Source organism: Mastigoproctus giganteus, chromosome 11 (genome assembly GCF_048544385.1).
Source record: "Mastigoproctus giganteus isolate SK-2022 chromosome 11, ASM4854438v1, whole genome shotgun sequence".
In the NCBI taxonomy this organism is placed as follows: Eukaryota; Metazoa; Arthropoda; class Arachnida; order Uropygi; family Thelyphonidae; genus Mastigoproctus; species Mastigoproctus giganteus.
The window spans coordinates 148,266,013-148,288,628 of record NC_143585.1 but is presented as its reverse complement, the minus strand read 5'-3'; the positions used below and the strand labels follow the sequence as shown (position 1 = coordinate 148,288,628).

The following is a 22,616-nucleotide window of genomic DNA, read 5'->3' as shown; positions in this document are numbered from 1 at the left end:
TGCAAATGAAGCAAATTCGGATGAAGAGGAAAGTGAAGGTCAGAATAGTGGTATAAAAGATCAACTAATTTCACTTAGTGATCCTGGTAAATAGCCACAAATTTTAAATAATATAATAAGAATGATGTTAGTTGAAAACAAAACAGAACAATTAAAAAATTTTGGTTTTCCAAAAGATAAAGATAATAGAAGAGACTTTTCTATTAAAAATTACACTAAAAAATTACAAAATGGTGAATTGGTTTCTGCATTCGATTTTGCAAAATGCTGTCTTTTGTTATAATTGTAAATTATTTTTAAATAGTACTGTTTCTGTTCCACTTGTAAATGGTGGAACATATTCAACATCCAACATATTCACATTGATGAACTTCACATACCACATTATTTAGGAGACAACATTCAAAATGATATTTTAGATATAGTAAGAAATAAGGACAAAAATTTTAGATAAGTTGCAGGAAGCTAAATATTATTCTTTGATTTTAGATTGTACCCCTAATGCCAGTCATCAGGAACAATTGGCAGTTATTTTAAGATTTGTAATTTTTAATGATGAAACACAAAAAATTAAATTAGAGAACATTTCTGTGAAATTGAAAATACGATTGGTAGTGGGCTAACTACATTCATTTTAGAATTTTTGGAAAAATATAATATTAATATTCAAAATATGTGTGGGCAAGGCCACAACAATGGGGCCAATATGAGAGGAAAACATAACTGTCTTCAGGAAAAAAATTTAGATATAGACCCCTGAGCCTTTTTCGTACCATGTGCTGCACATACTTTGAATTTAGTAGTGAATTATGTGACAAAAATATCTTTTGAGACAATTGATTTTTTTTGTAATTATACAGGAACTTTATAATTTTTTTTCTAGTAGTACTCCACAGTGAGCAATATTAAAAAACACAAAGTTTCAAATTTTTCTCTGAAACTTTTATTGTCTGCAGGCAAAGCAAATTAATTTATTTTTGTTATTTTATTTTAATTTTAACATATTTTCTTCATGTATTATAATACAGTATGTTTTGTGTTTAAAAATGAAATTATATATTATTTTGGAAATATATATTTTTTAAATTCCCAGAAAAAAATTTATATAAGAAAAATGACCGTGGGGTGTATGGGTGGCAATAAGAAGTTTGCACCAGGTCAGCTATATAGCCTGGCACAGTCCTGCTGAGGAGGCATAAACTCAAATTAAGGAAAGACAGTTGTAGAATAGATGTGCGGAAATTTGCCTTTAGCCAGTGGGTAGTTGATTGCTGGAACAAACTTCCATCTGTCATTTGTGGAAGTTGATAGCTTAAATAAATTCAAAGAAGAACTGGGCAAGCTTTTAGAATGAATGGATGGGTGAAATGGTAAGTATTTTTTTTTTCCTTTTTTTTTTTTTTGGCAGCCAATGCTTATAAACTTGCTTTCTTGCATCATATTAGTATTAGTATTAGTAATGGCCGCATGGTGCAAGAAAGCCTATGGCTTATGCTGCACCAGTCAAAAAAAAAAAAAAAAAAAAAACGAATAAAACAATGATAAAAAAATAATAATAATAAATAAAAAAAGATGAGATACTTGAGTCCCGGACAAGCTCCCAGTTACATTTGTTGCTAGGGCAAGCACCCATTTCTTAAGTGACTCAAATTCTAGTAATGCACCACTTTAATTTGAGATTGGTACACACCTTATATCAGATACAAAGAAAAGAATCATCAGTTGAGCTTGGTTTGTCTACTAGACTGACCTTGAATAAATGCCACAGGCTATAGAAGTGACGAACTCATGATACAAACCAGAAATGGCCTGCAGGCATTTCCATATGTGTCATGAAGTTCTTAGACTTGTATTGGACTTACTGAAAGTGGATTTTGTAACAAATTATTTAGGCAAAATTAGAACTTAAGAAAAATTACAAAATTTAAATTTACAATATATTACAATTTATGCTTCTGTTAATGCTAAATAGTGTCAATGGTACAACAATATCACCCTTTGTGCCCTTAAAAGATGATATCTAACATTGTAGAGCAATGTCATTGACTTTTGCTTCTGGCAGATATACTATGGTCCTATTCCACCTATCTTTTTTTGCACAATATATTTCCTATTTCCCTGACAATAGAGTCACCAACAATAACCAGTTGCTGTGGGACCAGTGCATTCTGCCTTGAAGATTGACACTGTCTTGCCTGGTGCACAAGAGTGATCTCTGTTGTTAAGTTGGGCAGCTGAGAGCTTGATGGGGCTCCATTTTAACTGCTTCAAGAGCATCTTTTGGAAAAACATTTAACTTAAATAACATAATCTTATTTGGTGAACCTATTTCATTCAGTAATGCTACTTGGAAAACAAGTTTTCTGAACCAAATTGAACCACCTGGCAACCTCCGTAGCCAGGTGGGAAGGAGCAGCAGTGCGTAGCACACGCTTCTTGATTAGACCGGGGTTCGAGCCCGTCACCACCAAATACGGAGGATGCGGAAAGGTCAGGGAATGACCACCGCATATTCCCGGAGCAATATGGCCTTAGATTAGCTCCTAAAAACCAAATAACAAACAATAACAAACCATCTCCAACTTTTCAAAAGTCAGAAGTTAAGCATGCCATCTGACAAATATACCCTGAACTTCTCCCATGGGGAGTGATTCTTTGGTATTTGGCCTGGAAACCTTACTTTTTTATCATACCTCCTATAAATGGCAACAGAATTTCTGTGCATAATAGCAACACTAAGACATCTTGCAAAAGCATAAAAATTACCTTATTTTGAGAATTAAGACCATTATTTTTCTATGAGCAGTCTCCCAAAAAACAAATTACAGGGTAGTTCTCTGTTTCCATTATTTTGAACTGCTAGGCTAAATAGCTATTCTGTTATTTTTTTTATGATCTATATCTACCTTTTTAAATGCACAAAATGTCTTAGTTTCAGACCAAAAGAAGTACTGCAGTTGATGAACTTTTTTTTTAATAATTTTTATTTTTATTATTTTTTTAGATATTTTCTGTTTATTAAATGATTATAAATAACAAAATGAATGTTTACAGGTTCAGAAACCTTCTGCTAGGGAGAGGTCACGCACAGTCAGTACCTCAACTCAGACTAGTCCAATGTCTTTGCAAGTGGAGTATCATAAGGTAAGGACTCTGAAACCTTTATAAATGTATAAATAAGAGGGGTGAAATTTTTGGTATTTTTGAGATTGTGATATACTGAATGTAATAGTTTTGGCTTCTTTAGTCACTGGACAATATAGTTGAGTTTTGTACTGAGAACATAACCCAATTGATTGATGAAATTATTTTCTGCTGGTGAACAATAGTCGAAGCCTTTTTTTTTTTTTTTGGAACAACTATGAGCATGGAATTTTATAGGGTTACAGACAGTGAAAACAGGTGCATGTATACTTGTGTGTACACTAGTACAGATACCATTAGTGTGTTTACACTAATGGTATCAGTATAGTAAATAAATTTGATGAATTTGAAGTCAAGATTGATAAATTTAAGGTCAAGTCATTAAATGCAGACATTGTGGAAATATTGGAGACATAGTTGTCACCCAGACTTAAGGAAAGCAGAATATATGTGTAGTACAATGTGTATAGAAAAGACAGACAACTGGGAGGGAGGAGGGGGTTTATGCTCATATTTAAGAATCATATAAAATTTAAGGAAGTGCATCCAGTTGAAGTGCCTCTGTAGCCAGGTAGGCAGGAGCAGCAGTGCAGCCGACCAGGCTAGCCGAGTGGGTAAAGTACCTGCCCGGCAACCCAAAGGTCGCGGGTTCGATTCCCGCCTCGGGCTTGGATCAAAGTACTGCAAAAACCTTGGGAGGTATTTTATATTTTAGTATTAAATCAGCTCACACCAACCATAAGAATAAGTATTTACTGTAACTAAAATATTTATTTACATATTAAAATAAAATAAATATTTACAAAAACTGCTATTATATTAAATATACATGTAAAAACATTAAAACTATGATAAAATCCTTGAGATAAAATACACTAAAATAAACCGGATTAAAAGCGATAAAAACGATAAAAATCTCTGGAGCTTTCGGAAGCTTGCACTCCCTTCCTCAGCAGTAACAAAACTTCCTGCAGCACGTCCATGTATATAACAGGCTCACGGTACCTATACACGTGGTGCAGTCGGCGCATGGTCTGAACTGGAAGCGGAAATAGCTCGGGAACGTGTTAAGCAAAACCGTTCATCCGTACTTAGGATAATAGTTTCAAACAGAGGATGCATATGCATACCTCTGTCCCTATTCATAATATTGTGGTCGGATGAACAGATTCGTAGGCTCTCGAGCCATTTACGGTTCCAGAACCCATGCGCTCGATCCACGATAACCGCATCCTCTGGGGAAATTTGATGCTGCTTCTCCCAAAAATGTTCGGCCACAGCAGACTTATTGTAATCAGCGGTTTTTATAGCATTTGCATGCTCCCCCAGACGATCCTTGAGCCGTCGTTTTGTCTCGCCCACATAACACTCCCCACAATCCGGGCATTTTATCCTGTATACTACTCCACTACTCAGGTCCTTTGCTATTGGGTCTTTTACCTGAGACAACACTGTGTGCAACCTCCGCCCGGGAAGCTGCACACAGCGTGTTTTATAGCCCTGCAAAATTCTAGCGAGATGCTCAGTAACGCCCGGATAGTAAGGAATGTATGCGGTAGCGACAGGAACAAACGGTTCCTGACGGTTAGACTCTATTCCTCTACTAAATCCGTCTATGATCCTCTGGGGGTATCCGCATTTTCTAAGGTCTGCTGTGACCCGTCTAATTTCACATTCTTTGTCCTCAGAGGTGGTGCAGTGTGACCCTGCTCTATCTAGTAGAGCTTTCACTACACTATTCTTATGCTGCCCAGCTTGTGCTGAACTATAATGGGTGTACTGGCCTCTGCACATAGGTTTTTTAAACACAGAAGTTTTTAGCCTAGGGCCTACCCTAGAGACCAGTACATCCAAGAAAGGAAGGGTACCTCCTGTTTCCACCTCTGAGGTAAATTGTATAAATTGGGAGAAGCTATTAAACCAATGGAGTGCATCATCCTCTCTCCCCTTCTGGACCACGCTAAAGGTATCATCAACATACCTTTTCCATTTCTTTATGGGAAACTGACATCCACTAAAAACCCTGTCCTCTAACTCCTCCATGGCCAGATTGGCCACGATGGCACTAATAGGAGATCCCATGGCTGTACCCTGAACCTGTTTGTACATAACACCTTGGTACACCATAGTGGTGCTGGCCAGACAAAGCTCCACACCCGAACAAATATCCTCTACGTTTAAAAGCGATCTACTACCCAAAGAGACATCATTACTCAAAGATCTTCTAACACAATATATTCCATGTTTAATTGGAATGCATGTGAATAGTGACACCACATCAAAAGAAATCATGCTGTCGTTTTCATTTACAGTCAAATCTTTCACAAAATTCACAAAGTTTTTACTGTCTTTTATGACATAGTTGGACTGGCCCACTATAGGGTAGGCCCTAGGCTAAAAACTTCTGTGTTTAAAAAACCTATGTGCAGAGGCCAGTACACCCATTATAGTTCAGCACAAGCTGGGCAGCATAAGAATAGTGTAGTGAAAGCTCTACTAGATAGAGCAGGGTCACACTGCACCACCTCTGAGGACAAAGAATGTGAAATTAGACGGGTCACAGCAGACCTTAGAAAATGCGGATACCCCCAGAGGATCATAGACAGATTTAGTAGAGGAATAGAGTCTAACCGTCAGGAACCGTTTGTTCCTGTCGCTACCGCATACATTCCTTACTATCCGGGCGTTACTGAGCATCTTGCTAGAATTTTGCGGGGCTATAAAACACGCTGTGTGCAGCTTCCCGGGCGGAGGTTGCACACAGTGTTGTCTCAGGTAAAAGACCCAATAGCAAAGGACCTGAGTAGTGGAGTAGTATACAGGATAAAATGCCCGGATTGTGGGGAGTGTTATGTGGCGAGACAAAACGACGGCTCAAGGATCGTCTGGGGGAGCATGCAAATGCTATAAAAACCGCTGATTACAATAAGTCTGCTGTGGCCGAACATTTTTGGGAGAAGCAGCATCAAATTTCCCCAGAGGATGCGGTTATCGTGGATCGAGCGCATGGGTTCTGGAACCGTAAATGGCTCGAGAGCCTACGAATCTGTTCATCTGACCACAATATTATGAATAGGGACAGAGGTATGCGTATGCATCCTCTGTTTGAAACTATTATCCTAAGTACGGATGAACGGTTTTGCTTAACACGTTCCCGAGCTATTTCCGCTTCCAGTTCAGACCATGCGCCGACTGCACCACGTGTATAGGTACCGTGAGCCTGTTATATATATGGACGTGCTGCAGGAAGTTTTGTTACTGCTGAGGAAGGGAGCGCAAGCTTCCGAAAGCTCCAGAGATTTTTATCGTTTTTATCGCTTTTAATCCAGTTTATTTTAGTGTATTTTATCTCAAGGATTTTATCATAGTTTTAATGTTTTTACATGTATATTTAATATAATAGCAGTTTTTGTAAATATTTATTTTATTTTAATATGTAAATAAATATTTTAGTTACAGTAAATACTTATTCTTATGGTTGGTGTGAGCTGATTTAATACTAAAATATGAATTTTCTCAACCTCAGAGGCCTTTTTCAGGACCTTGGGAGGTGCAATATGGCCACAGAAGCCGATGCGCCAACAACTACCAAATCAAAAAAAAAAAAAAAAAAAAAAAAAGCAGCAGTGCATAGCACACACTTCTTGATTAGACTGGGGTTCGAACCCTTGAACACCAAATATGGAGGGTGCGGAAAGGTCAGCGAATGACCACCACATATCCCCAGAGCAATATGGCCTTAGCTCCTAAAAACCAAATAACAACAACAGCATCCAGTTGATATGGATGGACAGTACAGGGTTCAGTCATTTTGGAGTGACATAAGCACTGAAAAAACAAAAATGAGTGTAGGAGTATGTTATAGGCATACCATAATGAAAACAATGAACATTTGTATAGGCAAATAGAGTGGGTCAGTAAATCAGAATGTCTTAAACTGAGGGATTTTAACTTTCCAGATGTTTACTGGAACTTATGGGTTGGTGACTCACACAGTGGCAAGAAATTTGTGGAGTTATTGGATGACTCATTTTTACCACAGGCATAACCCCAGGGGCTCACATCTGGTGAGTATGGGCTTGCCACACCCAGGGTCCTGAGCTGGATATCATCATTCTTCTTTTTTTGGTGATTCCATTCTACTTCTCTCTCTCTCTCTCTCTCTCTCTCTCTCTCGGTAATTCAAAAATTTTTTTTTGGCTGGTGCAGCAGGCTTCCTTGCACCATATGGCTAATAATAATAATAATGTTAGAGAAGCAAAGAGAAAGCAGTATTCATCATCTATTATCAGCATTGATTCTCTGTTTATTAAGAATCTGCAGATAAAATAATCACCAGTTGGCAGTGATCACAGTGTTTCTGTGGGATTTACTTAAATATGTAAATGTAGTCAAAAGCAAAGGGATAGACTTTTGCTTTCATAAAGGTGACTTGGTCTCAGACAGTTTTTAAATTCTATGCAGGGAGGATTAGCTGATGATTGTTACCAATAGCAAAAATTATCAGGTGATAATACAGACGCCTACAATAGATATAAAGTAGCCTGCAGTCAAGTCATAAAAGAAGATAGACAAACTAAGGCAGATTACAAATAGTCTCTGGCAAAGAATGCAAAGAAAGGTAGTAAATACTTCTTTATATGTGTAAACATTAGAAGGAAAAGATAAATTTGCAGATAATATAACAACATCAGATTACTACATATTATTATTATTACTAGCCATATAGTGCAAGGAAGCCTGAGGCTTATGCTGCACCAGCTAAAAAAAAATTTCTGAGTTACCCGGGCAGAGAGAGAAGTAGAAGGGAATCACTAAGAAAGAGAAGAATGATGATATCCAGCTCAGGACCCTGGATGTGTCAAGCCCATACTCACCAGATGTGAGCCCCTGGGGTTGTATATGAATGGTTAACTGTCAATGAACCTGCTCAGTTTGTTTTCAAATTGATTAGGTATTTTGCATCATACCTTCACACATGAGGAATTTTTTAGGGATAGAGATGCCAAATGTGTATCGAATTCTACTAGGGCACTAAATGATTTTGTGATAATTGAGAGGAAAGCGGAAGCGAAATTGTTGACACTTAATGTAAAAAATCAGTGGATTTATCTAATTATGTTACGTGAGAGAGCAAAACAGGTTAGGAAATCTTTAGCCATAATTATTTCAGCATGATTCTGCCCACATTGTAACCCCTTTACTCCAAACAAGATTATTTATTATTTATTTTTTTCTTAACATACCTACTCAGTTGAATCCTATGCTTTTCCAGGAGCATGAATTGCTTGTGGGTTGGGAAACTACAAGAAAATTACAGGCACAGAAACCAGGTGAAAGGAACAGAAATTAAGATTATCACTGTGAAAGTTGTTAAAGCCATATGCTGTTTTAGTAATATGGACTGATTGAGGGTTGCAAAGCCAGAAGAAACTAATTTACACAGAAACCACAGGAAAGGAAAGTTAATGAATGTAGTTTTCCTTTTATGGAGAACTCTTAAGCTTGTTCTAGTCTAGCAGCTTGGATTTGTGAGGTTTGGGAAGTTGCAAAAAATTTATTGACCAGCACATGGAAAAAAAAAAAAAGTTATCAGACTGCTAGTTGCTTTATTTATTTTATTGTTATTATTTATTATTATTATTTTTTTTTTTGAGGTTGACAGAGCCTGTGCTGTTATAGCATGTTGGGAATTCAGAAGAAACTTACTGACAGATATTAACTACAGGAAAACAAAGTTACTGAAGTTCACTTTGGGTTTTTTTTTTTTTTTTTGGCTGTTGCAGCCGGTGCTATTCAAACAAAAAGATTTGGTTGCCAGAGTTGGGAAGGAGAAAGAAAGGATCTCCTAAAAAAAAAGGAGAATGAGCATAAAAAAATGAAGGTAAAAGAAATGCTCCATCAAAAATATAAAATAAAGAATGGTATTGTGATCACTAAATTCACCATTTACAGTATGGCATATTAAAAGGTTGCATTTTCTGTCTTGCTTTGCCACATGCCAAATTCTCCCAAAGAATTCACTGAATCATTGTATATACCGAATTGCCATAGCTGCCAATTGCCCTTCAAAATTTGTCATACACCAAATTGTCACATTCAGTGAAATTTCGTTCACCAAATTGTCTTGTGCACTTAACTATTTCATACAGTGAATTGTCGTGCACCGAACTGTTGTACAACAAATTGATGTGGATTCAATTTTAAAGAATAACAATAAAAATATGTTGCTCAGGTTTGGATGCTGGAGTGCATCACACCTCCAGTTTTACTTTGCACAAATTTTTTTAGGAATGCAACTATTGTGTTAGTCAGAGACTGTACAGGTCAGAATCCCCCCCAGAATTTTTTTTTCCCATTTACTATCATCCTAAAAATATGAATTTCATAATTCCTGCAGAGTTTTGTTCTTAAAAAAAAAAAAAATTGAACATGTCTTTTTGAGGCAAAAATGCAAAAAAAAAAAGTTGAAATTAAAAATGACATTGTCTTTGGAAAATTACAGAAAGTTGGAGATGGGAGCAGATAAACAATTTTTGAATGCAAGGAGGATGAAACCCATTAAAATTCATCATGTGGTTAATGTTCATGGTGTTGAACTGTTTGTAACAAAGGGGGTGTGTATTAAGGCATCCAAAAGTTTAAAAAAGGGATCCTTGATTAGAAGATTTCTCACAATCTGACCAAGCTAACTTGTAACATCAGATAATTCTGCTGTTGAGAAATTTATTCATGGAAATCAGTGCAGTAAGTTGAAAAACATGAGTGAGGAACTCAGTGTGAGTATCATATCTGTTCACCGCATTGTCCATTATTCAGCAAAAAGTGTGTAAGATTGATCCCCCTTTCAACTTATAGAGTTCATCTGAACACTAGTTGATGCATGCTGTTTGATAAAACTTAATATGAAGCTGAAGTGGATGGTTTCTTAGAATGTATAATGACTGCAAATGAGTCATAAGCACATTAATTTCAGCCTGAAAGTAGGTGAGCCTGTAAAAATTCCCATCATTTCAACTCCCAAATGTGATGAAATTCCAAGCCATGCACTTCAGAAAAGATGATACTAAATGTATTTTGGGACAAAAATGGGATTATTTTGGAGAATTGATTGAAGAGGGATTATTGATGATTAGGGAGTATGTTCATGTACGTCACTTTTGAGCATCGCGGGGACCAAGTGGAATGCATCAACCTGTTCATCATCACTTTGACTTACACGTCATACACTGAAATGTCCAGGCATCAATTCAAATTACATTTGCCCACTCTCCGATAGTCCTACCAGAACATTGGTTAACTGGGAAGGAAACTGTGCTCTGATTCTGTATCAGCGAGGTGCTTTAATAAATTTGTGCTTTTTACTGTACAAATTAATCAAAGAGCAGTATGGCATTAAGGGCAAGTTGCTACAATGGATAAAAGGATGGTTGAGTGGGAGAAGACAGAGAGTGATAACCGATGGACACTGCTCTTTATGGACTAATGTTATGAGTGGAGTCTCCCAGGGTTCGGCGCAGCATTGTTTTCTGTCTTTATCAATGATATTGATGAAGGTATATCAGAATTAATGTCTAAGTGTGTAGGCGAGGTGAAGGTTGGCAGGGATGTTAATGACAGTAATCATAGTATACTACTGCAACTGGATCTAGAAAAGTTAAGCAGATGGGCTGATAGGTGGCAACTGAAGTTAACATTGACAAATGTAAAGTACTGCATATGGGTAGCAGTAACCCCAGAGTAACGTACCAACTGTGTGGTACTACACTCAGGGTAGTAGAGAATGAAAAGGACCTGGGGGTAATTGTGCAGTCAGATATGAAGTTTTTTGAGCAGTGCAGACAAGCTGCAAGAGTAGCTCATGGTGTCTTGTCAATGATATACAGAAATTTTGCTAGCAGGGGTAGGAGGTGATTGTCACCTTGTATAAGGCAATGGTGAGGCCACATCTTGAGTACTGCATACAGGTCTGGAGGCCTCATTTTAGGAAGGATGTAGAACGAGTTCAGAGAAGGGCAACGAGATTAGTGAGTGGAACAAAGGGTTTCTGTTACCACGAAAGGCTTAAGTTCTGCTAATTGCAGTGTCTGGAGACTAGGCACCTGCGTGGTAATCTGATTGAGGTGTTTAGGGCTTTGAATGGTTTGAGCAAGCTTAGTGCTGATGGAATTCTTCCTCTTGCTCAGATTACTCGCCTGAGGGGACATAAATTCAAATTGAGGAAAGACAATTGTAGAATAGTTGTGCGGAAATTTGCCTTTGGCCAGCAGTTTATAGTTGGAACAAATTTCCATCTGTCATAGTGGAGGACGAAAACTTAAATAAGTTCAACACAGAACTAGACAAGCATTTGGAGCGAGTTGGATTGGTGACATGGGAAATTTTTTTTTTTGTTTTGGCTGATGCTATATAAGCTTTTTTTTTTTTTTTTTTCTTATGTGAACCCCAAACACGAGAGGTATTAGAACCTATAGTACTTAGTACTGTGCTTGGGTTTGCTTTCTTGCATCATATGCCTCTACTAATGCTAAGAGGATTGGAGAATTGATTCAGTGACACTTCATAAGACAATATGCTTATGAGTTATCTGAAGTTTACATTCAAGATCAGCCACTAAAAATTTTATTCCAAAAGGGGTTGATTTAAATAGGATTCATTCTAACATTGTCTGTGGAACTGTTGTTGGTACCATTCAGGATCTGAGTTTTGAAGTGCTGCCACATCTTCCTTATTTTTTCTGATTTTTCTCCAAATGAGTCTCATGCTTTGTGAGCACTCAGAGTGGAATTGAGGAAAAGAATATGAACTTCAGTAATGCATTCAAAGAAAAGGAGCAGAATGAGACTGGCAGACTACAAAAGAAATTCTTTTCTTGTGCCATTAGTTTTTCTATGGGAGACTTCTGGCAAGAGGAGAGTATTTTGAAATGCGAAGAAGTTGAATAAATCCCAAAGTGTAAATAAAAAATTGTGTATTTAACTTGGCAGTGGTCACACACACTGAATTGGAGCAAAAATGATCATGCAGTACTTGATAGATGCCCAACTTTCTTTTTATTGCTGGGATTCTGCTTGGAGTACCAAAGTTTGACTTTTTACAAATAAATTGCATTAATGAGTAATTTTTTTATAAAATTTGAAAATTTAAAAATGTTTTTTTTTATATACATCATTTTCAATGAAACAAAACTTTAATTAATTCTATTCAAAAAAAAAAAAATGCCCATGTGCTCGACACATGCGATAGATGATTTTATATGAATAATCCTTGGCTTGGAAGAGATTAGTGAAATCCAGGCCAATAGCCTAATTACCCATTTGATTGTAGCCATTTGAATGGCTACAAATGGAAGCGGCAGGAAGTATGATTGTGACGTTACAATCATACTTCTTGGAGTTACCACTGCAGCGAGTATGATTGCCACAATACAATTATTTGATTACAAATACTTGTATTGTTGCAATGCTTGATTATGAAGTATGATTGCAGTAATACAAGTTACAATAATTTGCTTATGGCAGAAGCTGCAGGTGACATCGCTTCCATGCCACATTTTTCATGACCAATCAGATTTACTTGATTGAGGTGCCCCAAGGATGTTTCTGACCAAAAACAACAAAACACTTTATAAACATGAAGTATAAAGAGAAAGTATTAAGAAATTTATTTTCCAGTTTAGAAATCTATTAAGGGTTAAAAATTGCACATATTTATTATTGTAATTATAATATATAAATTATAATATATAAGCATAATATTATAAGCATCAATATAAGCAAATACACACACACACACACACACACACACACACACACACACACACACACACACACACACACACACACACACACACACACACACACACATAAATAAATAAATAAATAAATGTAAAATGAAACTAAATGAAAGGGAGTAACTGTAGGGACGAATGTCAGTTTATGTTGATGTATATAGAACTGGGTTATAGGGCTAGAACTTAAGTGCAAAGTAGCATAGGAAGAAGGTAATTTAAGATATAAAACATAGGAAGAAGTTAATTTATATATATAAAACAGGAATGAAAAATTAAAGCAGTTATGAAGATGAAAAGTGGTTGTTGGGTTCATTGCACAGGTAGCCAGCTTATAGAAAAAAAGGGAAGAAGAATAATAAAATAGGAAGCATTTTGAAAGCTCCAAGGAGTGGGGAACCTAAATCATACTGCAGATGAAACATGGTTAATAAATCGAGGGTTTAGTGTCAGACAAGTTAATTACAAAATCATTTTGTATTAAACGTTTTTGTAATTAACCAAGAAAAAGCCATTTGACATTTTCTTGGTTTATCGGAAATGTGCTTACAGCCCAAGATAACTTGTAAACTACTAGAGAAATACATTTCTATGATATGACATGCATTGTTATTTGTATAAAGTTGTCTCAAAACAAAAATGCAATTTTGTATTTGTAGTTAACATTGTCTTACACTAAGCCCTCGAAATTAGCCATGAAAATTAATAATTGAATAATAAATAATATATTTTGTCAGTAATTGATGCTCAGGATTTTAACAGTAGACCAACATTATAGAAAAAAAAAAGATGAGCAAGTATCCTGAACACCAGAACTAGAAAAATAATAGTACAGTCTGTCCTCGTATAGCACGATAGTTGTGTTCCTAGAAATCCTCGTGCAATGCAAAATCGTGCAATATAAACAACAGGCCCTATGGGAAAAGTGGGGTTAGGTGCCGACCACCCAAGATTGAACGCACATTTGGAACCAAAACATTACCAAACACAATAAATAATCGGGTAATTTTAATCGTTATAAAATATTTACGTATTTTATAACAATTAAAATACGTAATAAAAAATATAATATACTGTATTATAATAAAGTATTTTTAGTATTTTTAATACTAAAAAAGTATTTTTTACGAATAAAATACATATTTTATTCGTAAAAAATTTATTATATTAAATAAAATAGTCGTAATAAAATACTTACGTATTTTATAATACGTAAGTATAAATTATAATACGTAAGTCGTAATGAAATATTGCTAATGCTTTTGCTTCTATCGTAAGCAAACTTGTTTTTTGTTTGATTTTCTATCCAAACAGATAACAGCTGTTCCATCTCTTCCAATTCTTGTGTCTTAATCTAATGGATTTTAATTATACTTTGAGTTGTTCCCCCTATGAAAGTTGTTTTTATTTTCTACGCATTCTTTGTAATTCTCGGCGTTGCCTCATTTAGGTCTGTATCACGTGCAATATCACGTTTGTTTTGTTTGTTATTTGGTTTTTAGGAGCATTAGCAACTAAGGCCATATTGCTCCGGGATATGCGGTGGTCATTCCCTGACCTTTCCGCATCCTCCGTATTTGGTGGTGACGGGCTCGAACCCCGGTCTAATCAAGAAGCGTTTGCTACGCACTGCTGCTCCTTCCCACCTGGCTACGGAGGCGCCTTGTGCAATATCACATGGTCTTTCATTTCGCTCAAAGCGTTTCGCAATTTCATATTTTTTTTTCTATATCGACAGAGGCGGACTGGCCATAAGCCTTACCCGGGAAATCCTGGTGGGCCGGAGGCCAGTGTGATTTTGGCCATAAACCGTAGTATGAAGCCACTATAAATTTTCCCGGGTAAAAATTTTTGACCCAGTCCGCCTCTGTTTATCGATATTGCTTTTTTTTTTCTCTCTCTGAATCTGCAGGGTCTTCGCCAGGACTCTTCCTTTTCACACCTTTTAAGTATTTTACTCATTTTTAGGGAATAAAGTGCAATTACAAATATTTTCAAATAAAGTGAGGAGGCACGCTTGATACACATAAACAAAGCTGCGTGCGTATAGCAACTGAATAAACAACACCGTAAAGGCCGAGATACACTATTAATTAACACCCCACATTTTACTAAAGCACATTTCTGGGGGTTACTACCATAAAACAATAAAAACAATTTCCAGTTGCGTTTCTGCTAGTGGAATCTGTTATAAACTGGTAGTAAACTCCATCTAATTGCATTTGCGATTATATCGATAGCTGGAATTGTGTTGGTTTTTACGATTTTATGGTGAAATGTGTTTCCCCTTCACTGATATAAAACACAAATACATTTTCAGAATCTTCTTCATTCCTATCGTGTTGCGTTCGGTTGGGGTGATTCCGCGTTCGACTGCCATTTCTTGTAAATATAAAGGCGAATTGTGCATAAGCGAATTCGGTTCGTGTTATATAAGATATCGTTTCCCTATTTATAAATCATGTATGATCGAATTCGTGTAATGTAAACACGTGTTATACAAGGACCGACTGTACTTATTAATTATAAGGGATGGATTATCACAGCAAATATTGTCGGGACTACAACTTTGATAATACATCTGGGAAAAGCTTTTCATGCATTCAGACTAATGAAAAGGAGTATTCACAGGTTATATTGCAATGAAAGATTTAAAAATTTGCATGGGTTAAGAGGGTGGTCCATGTGTACCAATATTTACATTATGAAAATATATGTAAATACATATTTATTTATTGATACTGGTTGTTCATATTGTCCTAATCGTATGTGTGTGTGTTGAACAATGTGTTATGAACAGCCTGGATTTGTCATTGCATGGATTCATATTGTTTTTTTGTTTTTTTTTATGAAAACCCCAAACACGAGAGGTATTGAAATCTATATTACTTAGTACTGTGCATGGGTAGGAAGTTGAGCAGATGAAAGAAGATATTTGTTGACATTAGACTTGAACTTCTGTAGATTGTAATTATCAGAAAATACTCATGAGGGAAGGTTGTTCCAGAAAACGGAAGTTGAATGATTAAATGAGGAAGAAGAAAAGTTGGTTATGCGAAAAGTTGGACAGTAAAAGGATGTTGACTGGTTCCAGTGTAAGTTCAGACTGCTTATGAAGAGAGAGCGGGAATTATAGAAGCCAATGCAGAAGAACAGTGCCCATGGAAGTAACTATAGAAAAGGCATGCAGCAAAAACAGAACAACTATGAGACAGAGGGTGGACAGATTCTGTTAGAGATGAGTCATCAATTAACCTAACTGCCCTCTTCTGAATGGAATAGAAGCCCGAGAGAGGTTTTTGGGGGGACGCCCACATGTGGGAACAATATTCCGCGGTAGGACGGACTTGCGATTTGTGTAGAGTAAACAGATGCTTGGAAGAAAAGTAGCGCCGAGTGTGAATGAGAAAACCCAATTTTTGAGATGCAGAGAAAGCAATATTTGTAATGTGCTTATGCCAAGAGAGATTAGAAGTCAGGGTAATCCCCAATAGAGTAGTATTGGCAATTTCAGATTCGATGAAACTCAGATTTCTAGGCAATCTTGCCTAGAAATCTGAGTTTCATCAAAGGTAAGCATAGGAACAGAAGAATCATTTTTGCAAGACCTAAGAACAGAAGAATCATTTTTGCAAGACCTAAGAACAGAAGAATCATTTTTGCAAGACATAAGAACAGAAGAATCCTTTTTGCAAGACATAAGAACAGACATATGCACGAGTACCACTTTTGAAGTGAAAGGAATCATACAGCAAATAATTCGGACAACTGAGAGGAGCAATGTTTGAATCAACTGGTAACTGAGATTGTGTCAGAAAAAGTAAACAGGGTTTGGCAGACTGTAAGTGGAAATGGACATCATTGAAATTAGAACCGAGATAGCATTATATTTGTGAAATAAACAATTCATGGTGTATTCAGTAGTAAGAAAAAGTGTGGGGGGCATGCTGTATGAAGTAATGAAATATTTGGATAAGGTGTACACTTCGTAAGAATATACCCAACTCATTCACATAATGTGGTCTCAACAATGCCCCCACATACGCATTACTTGAACTCCTTCCAGTCACTATCTGGCAGAGTAGAGGCAGCAAGATTATACACTAGCTGATCCAGAAACTAACTAGCAGCCAGCCTGGAAACACTGTTTTAGAGCTGTACCCTCAAAATGTAAGAAAGATTGGATCTTGCCATAATGTCCATCATAATCTCAAAAGACATCAATCATACTACAAGATGGAAAAATGGGGAGGGTTTATCAGAGCTTTGCTCTGGAGACCAAACAAGGGTTCCACCACACTTCAAGCTTTCAATAAGCAGAGTGGTGGTATTGCGCCAGTTGATGGGAGTCATCTACCACCTAGTATTTCCTGGTAACACAGAGGGGTGGCATTCCGCCAATGTGGTGTGAGCGCCACACTTGACCCCTGCTTACATTGGTTCGCACCTGGTTAACACCCACATTATACTCAGGGTTAATAACAGTCCCACCATCGTGAAGGTGCAAGCAGAGGATTTGGCTGTCACAAACCAACTGGACTTCACCGAAATTAGGTTCACTTGACTTGAGTGTCACCCAAATATATGTTGAATCCATGTCACATGCGGGGGGGGGGACCAAATTGTGTGTATCAGGAAAAAAAGGAGGGGTGTAAACAGAGTGAAGTCATTTTTTTCTTTTTGCTATTTCCCAACAGAAAGTAGGAAATAGCCAAAGAATAGAGGTCAAAGTGCAATCCAGTAAGGAATTTTCACCATATCTATAAGATATATAGGCAGATATATAAGATATATAGGCAGATATATAAGGTATATTTAGGCATATAGTGTAGGGAAATGAGGGCAGAGATTTCCCCTTGGGGAGGGCCGAACTTCATTTTTCAAAGGTTGCATGCTGTTTTTATGAAGTATTTTTTTTAATGAAATGTGCAAAAATCATTCCATTAATCCAGATGTCTCACATCTGGTGAGTATAGGCTTGGCAAACCCAGGGTCCTGAGTTGGATATCATCATTCTTTTTTCTTGCTTTCTTGGTGATTTCCTTCTACTTCTGACATTCTCTCTCTCAGGGTAACTAGTGATTATTTTATTTTGGCTGGTGCAGCATAATCCTCAGGCTTCCTTGCACTTTATGGCTAATAATAATAATATGAAACATATATTTTTTTCAATCTTTCAGATCATATTCAGACTGTTTTGATAGAGAGAGAGAGAGAGAGAGCGGTAATTATAGAACCCAATTCAGAGGTACAGTGCCCATGGAAGTATCTGCAGAAAAGGCATGCAACAGAAACAGTATGTCTATGAGACAGCGAGTGGAGAGACTCTGTTAGAGATGAATCATTAATTAACCTAACTGCCCTCTTCTGAATGGAATCTAGAAGCCTGAGAGAGGTTTTGGCGGGACACCGCCCCAGATGTGGGAACAATATTCCATGGTAGGGCGGATTTGCGATTTGCACAGAGCGAACAGCTGTTTGGAAGAAAAGTAACACCGAGAATGAAAGAGAAAACCAAGTTTTTTAGATGCAGAGGAAGCAATATTTGTAATGTGCTTGTGCCAAGAGAGATTAGAAGTCAGGGTAATCCCCAAAAGAGAGATATCATTTTGCCTTGAAATCGGAGTGTCACCGAACATAAGCATAGGAGCAGAAGAATCCTTTTTGCGAGATATAAGACAAGACTGAGTTTTAGAAAGATTGAAATCAGCTAAGTTGTCTTTGCCCCACTGGAGAATTACCTGGAGATCTGCATTTAAAGAATTTGCTAGCAGATTTTTGAAAAGTTGAAGCTGATTGAGCAAGTCAAGGTTTCTCAAAATGGAAAGTGGAATGCAATGTGCTATCATCGGCAAAACTATGGATAGGATTTCCAGTCAATGGAAGAAGGTCATTAATATACAAGAGGAAAAGAGTGGGGGAAAGGACTAAACCTTGGGGGACACCAGCATTAGTGGAGAATTTAGAAGACAGAGAGAGCCATTTACCATCACCCTCAGTGAGCAATCAGAGAGAAAACTGGATAACCAATTACAAAAAACAAAAAACTTTTCCATTGAATTTGTCCATAAATGAGTAACATAAGCCAAAATATCACCAGTGGATCGACACTGACGGAATCCATTCTGGTCATCGTCGATCAGATGGAAGGTTTCTAGGTAGTTTAAGAGTTGGCGGTTAATTGATTTCTCCATTACTTTAGAAAGAGTAGAAGTAATTGTAACAGGACGATAATTGGATGGGAGGGATTTGTCACCCTTTTCAGGAACTGGCTGCATATGAGCAAATTTCCAAGCAGAAAGAAAAACACCTTTGGAATAAGAAAGTGAAAAAAGGCGGCAAAGAACAGGAGTAAGTTCAAGAGCACGTTTTGAGAACAAGTGAAGAAATACCATCAGGATCTGAAGCATTCTTTGCATCAAGATTCGTCAAAATCCTTCTGACATTCTTTTTATGGAAGACCACAGGAGGCATTGAATGTAGCAAGTTGGGAATGGTGGGAGGTGTTTTACCAAGATCATTAATATAAGAGTTGGTATAAAAATGGGATTCTAGCAGGTCAGCTTTATCCTTGGTTGAAGTGACAACAGTACCATCTGGTTTGGATAGAGGTGGGAGCAGAGATTAGCAAAAGGTGCGGCAAATAGCTTTGGCAAGAGACCAGAATGCTCGGCTACCATTAGGGCAAGAAGCAAGTTTTCTACTCTTAGCCTTTTCAAAATCTAGTTTGGACTGACTAATAATTGCTATACAATTGTTGTGAGCTTTGGTGTAGGCAGAAAATTAAACTGAAGAATTGGAAACAACCCAATTACGATATGCAACATTCTTCTCTTGAACAGCCTTAACACATTTATTGGAAAACCAAGGTTTAGATTATGGACGAGATATTAAAGTGGAGTGTAGGATGAGATTTTAAAGTGGAATGTGGAATAAAGTATTCCATTCCTACAAGAATAATTTCACTGGCACGATCTGAGCAAACGTTGACATCAGAAGTTTTGAAACAGTAATCCGACCAAAGAAAAGAAGAAAAGAAATCTCGCAGGTCATCCCATTTTGCATTCTTGTAATGGCAAACAATATGAGGTTGGGAATAGTCATGAGATAAAGGCTCCATTGAAGAAGAGACAATCACCAAATTGTGATCTGAGGTGTCTAATGGACCACTCACTTTGACCGTGTACTTAGAAGGGTTGTTTGTGAGAAAAAGATCAAGCGTGTTGGCTGTATGGTTATGATTGTCCGGTATCCTTGTAGGTAAATGAACAATCTGTGCAAGGTCATTAGTAATTGCAAAAGCCTCAGCATCTCAACCAGCTGGGTCTGAAGTCTGTGTGACTAGAAAACGGAAGCCAGATGGTGTTGGGAACATTAAAATCACCAAGGAAAATTACCTCACTGTTACGAAAGTTGGACTGAAGAAAGTCAAGTTGCAAAGAGAGGAAGTCAAAGAGCTCCATGTGATTAGTGGAGTTGAGAGAATGGTAGAGACAACAGATGGATTTGACACAATGAGGTAGAGAGATTTTAAGCCAGAGAAGATCAAAGAGAGGAGATTCCAAATTGCCAAGTCTCTAACAGGGAATATCAGAATGGACATATGCACAAGTTCCACCTTTGAGGCAAAACAATCATACAGCGAATAATTTGGACAACTGAGATGAGCAGTAGTTGAATCAACCGATAACTGAGATTCTGTCAGAAAAAGTACATGGGGTTTGGCAGACTGGAAATGGAAATGGATGTCATTGAGATTAGAATTGAGACCACGTATATTTGTGAAATGAACTAGGAAGTGTTTGGGAGGTTTAGATCTTTTCGCAGATTCATGGTGTATTCAATAGTAAGAAAAAAGTGTGGGGGGGGGTCATGCTATATGAAGTAATGAAATTTTTGGATGTGGCGTATACATGGTAAGAATATACCCAGATCCTTGACATAACGTGGCCTCGACAATGCCCCCCGTATACACACTACTTGGACCCCTCTCCAGTCACTATCTGGCAGAGTAGAGGTAGCAAGATTATACACTAGCTGATCCGGAAGCCTCCTAAAGAGTCTCCAACAGAAGATTCTCCATTAAAGAAGATTTCTTAAATTTTTGCTTTTTTATTGACTTAAATTGGCATATTAATTTATTTTCTAGAGTTGCTTTATATTCCGAGTAACAATACTTTAGTTCAATTTGAACTTAGATAGAGATTTCGTAGGTTATTACTTAGTATCGGTAAGGGCACAGTGTCGTAAGATACAGAGTGGACACTCCCGTAGGTGATAATGTTAATTCTTCTTACCTGGTAAAGCGCATAGAAAGTGGAGCCATCATTGTATGAGCATGGAACCAAGCCAGAACATTGTGAAGAGTTCCTGGAGAATTTTCTACAGTTTTTTAGTTGTGATAGATACTATATTGATTCACTGATTATTAGTATAAGATACTCATAATTAATTATTATTTTTATACAAAAAAAGACGCTATAAAAGACGACTGGATAGTGAAATAAAAACATCAGTTAATATTTTGAGAACAGGAAAGCAATGGTTATAATAGCCGTGTGGGAACGCTGCAGACTGATTTTTTCTTTCCTCATTTCAAATCCATTTATTTTCATCCCTACTTTTTCTTTTCTCCCCTTTTTTCCTCCTTCTTGTACTTTATATTATTTCTCCAGTGTAATTTGGTAATTTACCTATGTTTTCCCACATATATAATAATTTAATAAGCAAGTTTTTTTAATATTTTTAAATGGTTTTTTAATACGGTAGCCACACATTGGCTAAAATATAGCCTAGAACGAGATTAAGATGACAGTCGTGTGTGCCAGTTGCTATAAACATTAATAAATACAGAATTTTATGTACACACTACTTGGTTCAGGTATGTAATAATAAAAGGTTTCAGTACAGTGAGACAGGTGCACTGGTCTCACTGTACTGAAATCTTCTATAATTACACACAATTTTATATACAGTATATATATAAATTTTTTTATTTATTAATGTTCATTGCAACTGGCACACATTGACTGTCATCTTAATCTCCTTCTAGGCTGCATTTTAGCCAAGTCTGGCCATTATATTTTAAAATATTACTTATTTCATCTTAACGCCATAAATCTACATCTGGTCATTTTGACTAACCTCAACTCTTGTTTTAGGTTTCGATTTAATGATCTGATCTCCTTTTGACTTCGATTTTAATTTTTATTTAATTATTTTCCTTTATTTATTTATTATTTTAGGCCTGGCATCCCATGAAACGAACTCTGCATCATTTAGCTGCTAACCAGAGCCACGCCACTAATATATATATATATATATAAAAGTTAAATGTAACCCATTAAAGGTAATGTTTAAAAAGTTACATAGGATATATTCAGTTGATGATATGGTTTCAGTAAATGAAAGATTAATAATATCTCTCTATTACAGAAGATTTAGGAGAAGTCTGGTTGGCCTGCCTCCCTAAAATCCACTCATGCACACCTTCTTGATGGTAAGCCCTGTTACGTCACTTAGGTGGCAACGAACGTGTAGAGTGGTTCTCTTTAAGATGCCTGGTCAGCGTGAAGAGGAAAAGACCAAACCCTCCAGCATATGAGAGCACAACAATACAAATGGCCCTCAGTCCCCAGCAGCTTTCACTCTCCCTCTTACGGCAGCGAGAGGATCAGAGTGG

The 22,616-nt window shown here is 36.9% G+C and overlaps 1 protein-coding gene across 3 annotated transcripts in view; it reads left to right on the top strand.

Moving 5' to 3' along the window:
- Positions 1 to 22,616, top strand: part of LOC150078508 (rho GTPase-activating protein 39-like) — a 789,750-nt gene that overhangs the window by 324,138 nt on the left and 442,996 nt on the right. For all 3 annotated transcript variants that reach the window (XM_090385235.1, XM_090385234.1, XM_090385233.1), the window contains exon 5: positions 3,055 to 3,144. In XM_090385235.1, coding sequence (XP_090241361.1) covers positions 3,055 to 3,144 — 90 coding nt within the window. The remainder of the gene's footprint in view (positions 1 to 3,054; positions 3,145 to 22,616) is intronic.